This window comes from Nematolebias whitei, chromosome 6 (assembly GCF_014905685.2).
Source record: "Nematolebias whitei isolate Nwh7 chromosome 6, NemWhi1, whole genome shotgun sequence".
NCBI lineage: Eukaryota > Metazoa > Chordata > Actinopteri > Cyprinodontiformes > Rivulidae > Nematolebias > Nematolebias whitei.
The window spans coordinates 48,401,685-48,405,926 of record NC_056503.1 but is presented as its reverse complement, the minus strand read 5'-3'; the positions used below and the strand labels follow the sequence as shown (position 1 = coordinate 48,405,926).

Sequence of the window (4,242 nt, the reverse complement as noted above, 5' to 3'; positions counted from 1 at the left end):
TTTGACTTTGTTTTTTGTGTTTTCTTCTTATTGTTATCAAATATTCCTTCTCAGCAGCTTGTCTTGAAGATATTCCAAAACATTCTGGTGGTTTTGAGTGAAAATTAAGCTGTGAGACAGGAAGTGGACTTAAAGTGGCTAACAAACTGCTAGCATGATGTCGTCCACGTGTTTTACACGTTTTATTTGTACTATTCTTCACATACTTGAAAATGACATCTGCTAAAACTAGCCATTTTTATTGTTTGTAATATTTCACCATATTTTTCTGACTATAAGGTGCATTAAGTGAAACAAGTTCATTTTGTCAGATTTTTGAGCACCGTGTTCCACATAAAGATGGTTGGAGGTCAGTGAGCACAACCAGAATTAATACTTAAGGCTCACTGTGGATTTATGAGAAAATTAAAGGAGTTTACGTGCGCCTTATAGTCCGAAAAATACGGTAAATAAAATTCAGTTTTATTTTAGTTTTGGTCAAATCCTGGAAGAGCCGCTGCAGAGTTACCGAAGGGCCACACGTAGCCCAGGAGCCGCAGATTGCAGACCCCTGATTTAGTCGTTTAAAACTTTTGTAACTTTATTAAATGTTTTACTTTGTTTTCACAAGTTGAATTCATTGTTTCCTTCATGAAACGTTCAAACGTGCAATATTTCTGTCTTTTTGCAGTTCTCTGTAAATCTTCTAGGTTCGGCTGTGGGTTGGACCAGCAGAGGGTGACGCTGCAGCTCAGACGAGCTGAAGCTTCAAACTGATGTTGGATTTCAGGTTTTACTTCTTTAACTTTGTGGAGTTCTTTTCATCTCCGGGAGTTTGGCGTAAAAGTTTGACTCGTTTGGTGAATTTAAGGTTTTAGAGTTAAAGCCCACCCCCCTTTAAAAAACACCCACTTGTTGGAGGCCCGTCGAGGCTCAAACTTTGTGTTTCTGAGGAGAAAACCTCTTTCTTGTTCAGGACCCCCATCCGAGACCCCTGACCCCCCTCCCTGCCCGCCTCAGTCTCCTGATGAAAAGAGGACACACAATGGAGTCTTTCTGTTTCCATTAAAGAGCCTGGGAACACAACACTGTCCTCAGAGCCCGTCTTAAAGGGACAGTGGGACGACGTCCAACATGTCTTTGTGTCCAACACATGAAGACAAACTGCAGGCAGAGCGAAAGCTGAGCGCTGAAATCAGCTGAAGAAGCTAAAACAGAAATATTAAAGTTTAAACACACAGAAACAAGCTGAAATTAGACAAGTGGCTAATATTAGCAAAGCAGATGTTAAAAATGGCACACAAGTAGCTAAAATTATAAAATTTGTAGCTACTATCAGCCAAACATTATTATTAGCAAACCTGGAGCTAAAATGATCAAAACTGTTGCAAAAACAGCAATGCTAAAATCAGCATATTATTAGCTAAAAGTAGCTAAAGAGTTGCTAAAGTTAAATTTATTTAACGGAAGGCTAATTGAAACAGCTACTAAAGATAAAATAAGTTAAACAAATCTTAAAAATAGCAAAACAGCAGCCAAAAGTGGTAAAACTGCAGCTACAAACAGCCAAACGTTTAAATGTTAGCAAACCTGCAGCTAAAATAAGCAAAACTGCAGTTCAAAGAATCAGTAGAGATGATAAATGTAAAGTAAGCAAAGCTTGGTAAAATGATCAAAACAGCAGCTAAATGTAGCAAAGCAGATGCTAATTTTACCAAATGTGTAGCTAAAAGTCACACAACAGATGCTAATGTTAAACTAGCAACACAAAAGGCTATTACAACCAAAGTAATAATAACAAACCTGGAGCTAAAATTAGATAAACTGCAGCAAAAAGTAGCAATAAAGATGCTAAAATCAGCAAATCTGTGGCTAATAGTAGCAACAGAAGCTAAAGTTTAAATTATTTAACGGAAGGCTAAAAGGGCTGCTAAAGCTAAAGTTAGTAAAAACAGATGCTGTAAACTGTTGCTAACAAAAGCAGAATGTTTATTAAAAGTTAAACATAGCAGCATAGAAGCTAAACGCTAAATATGGTAGAATAGTGGCCGAACCAAGTAGCTAAAAGCTAAATGTAGTTTAAAAAACTAAAACAGAGCCGGTTTGCTGAATTAAAAACAGATTTTCATGTATTTTAACGGGAAACTTTATTTTAAATAAAACCTCATTTAAAACCTATAAAAGTAAAAATTAAAAAGCTCATCGCAGCAGCCGAACGAGCTGAAGGTTTATGAAGAGCTAAAACAGCTGAAAACATGAAAATGTGAAATTTGACTAAAAACAAACAAAAATAAAACCAGAGAAATGATCTAATAAAAACTGTAAAAACTTTATTTCTTTGCTTGAGTCCCATCAGACCAGGACCAGGACCAGGACCAGAGCCAGAACTGGGTTAGGCTGCAGCATCAGGTCCTGCAGAGTCCTGGATCCTGATCCTCTGGACTCGAACCTCAAACTGTGATTTTCACCTAAATAAAACTTTGATCTTCAGTTTGATCGAAACTGAAACTTTTTGTTTATTGTGTCAATAAATCAGAGATCTGTTGTTTATCTGTGACGTCACCGTGACGGCAAATAAACACATCGAAGAAGAGAAGGAGGAGGAGGTGGTGGAGGAGGGACAGGAGGAGGAGAAGAAGGAGGAGGAGGTGGGAGGGGAGGAAGAGGAGGAGGTGGGTGGGAGGGGGCGGACAGAACTGTAGTTGAGGAATTTGAGTCCAGAGTTTTTAGGAGGAGAGGGGAGTGAGGAGCAGCTCCGGAGCGAAGGAGTAAAAATACTCCCTCTGTTGCCACAAATAGACTTTGGACAAAGTGTCGTGCGCGAGAAGGAGCTGCGCGCGCGCCTTTTCTGACGGAACTTCAAAGTGTTTTGGACTGAACCGAGCCTGGAGAGGAGAAGGAGCTCAGGACGGAGCGGAGAAGACCAAAGAGGAGGAACCTGGACCTCAGAACCGAACCCGAGATGTGCTGATGGAGTCGGTCCGTGACCCGAGCCGAACCATGCAGGTCTGCAGATGGACGGTTCTGACCCTGTGGCTCCTCTGGGGGCCCAGCTGCGCCGGACAGCTGGCAGGTAAGACCAGAACCTGCTGCTCCTGGGTTCACAGAACCCAGCAGAACCTCTAAACCAGGACTAATGAGCCCAGTCAGAACAATTAGCTGTGGGAGCGCAGCTGCCAACATCTGGCCCGCACCAGACGTTCACTGAGCAATAAAAACAACAGATGAACTCAGAAATAAAAACTTTTATTGGATTTAATCTTTATGTTCGAACATGTTTCTGAAGTTTTACAGCCTCAGAAAAATAAATGAAGATGGAAACAAAACAAACAAATCCAGATTAGATTAGATTAAATGAGGAAACAGATTGTAGCTGGAGGGGAAGGATCTTCTCCTCCTTTAACAACATTCTACACATTTTTATTAAATTTAAAGATTCATCACATTTAAAGTTTTAAATTTTACCTTCTTGGCTTTTATAACCCTGAAGAGCTCAGAGACCCCCCCAGTCAGGTCTCAGTACTGAGGGACAAGGGCCCCAGGATCAGGTCTCTGGACTCTGGACCAACATGGCCCTTGATGCTCAGAGCCTTTACGGTTCTTTAAATCCTTGAACTCTGGTTTTTAAGTCCAGTTTCAGGTCTTTAATGTGGAAGTGTACCTGGGCCCCTTGTTCCTGAGTGATGGAGCCTCATCCTCAGTAATCAGGGTGTTGCTTCGGTCAGTCGTGGTGAAAAAAGCCGAGTCAAAGCTCTGGATTTACTGGTCTGTCCACGTTCCAACCCTCGCCTGTGGTCCTGAGGTTTGGATCAAGACCTAAAGAACCAGATCCAAGATCCAAGCAGCTGAAATGAGCTTCCTTCATTGGGGTGGGGGAGGTGAGGAGCTCCGGTATCCTGGGGGAGCATCAGAAGGTGTCAGCTGAGGAAGTTCATCTGATCTGGATTCCTCATGGACCCCTCTCTTTGGAGGGTGAGGTTTTCCAGACCCTGGTTCAGACCTAGAACTCTGATTATAGATCCTGTCTGGTTTGGGAAGACATTGGGGTCCTCCAGGAGGAGCTGCAGACTGCCTCTGGAGGGAGGGAGGTCTGGGTTTCTCTCCTGGAGATGGTGGGGGGGTTGGTTTTCAGCCTGTTTGGTTAAAGTGAAGCGTTTTGGTCAAACTTGTGTTTGAACATGTTCGAGAACATAACGGACGTCTTCCTGTCAGGATGGTCCTCACAGTCCTCCTCATGGACATCCCTGTCCTCACAGTCCTCCT

The 4,242-nt window shown here is 42.3% G+C and overlaps 1 protein-coding gene across 1 annotated transcript in view; it reads left to right on the top strand.

Annotated features, from left to right (window-relative positions):
- Positions 1-2,705: 2,705 nt before the first annotated feature.
- Positions 2,706-4,242, top strand: part of LOC119410806 (tyrosine-protein kinase receptor UFO) — a 59,792-nt gene continuing 58,255 nt past the window's right edge. Inside the window, exon 1 of the mRNA XM_037677727.1 lies at positions 2,706-3,052. Within this exon, the coding sequence (XP_037533655.1) occupies positions 2,950-3,052 (103 nt within the window). The 5' untranslated portion in view covers positions 2,706-2,949. The remainder of the gene's footprint in view (positions 3,053-4,242) is intronic.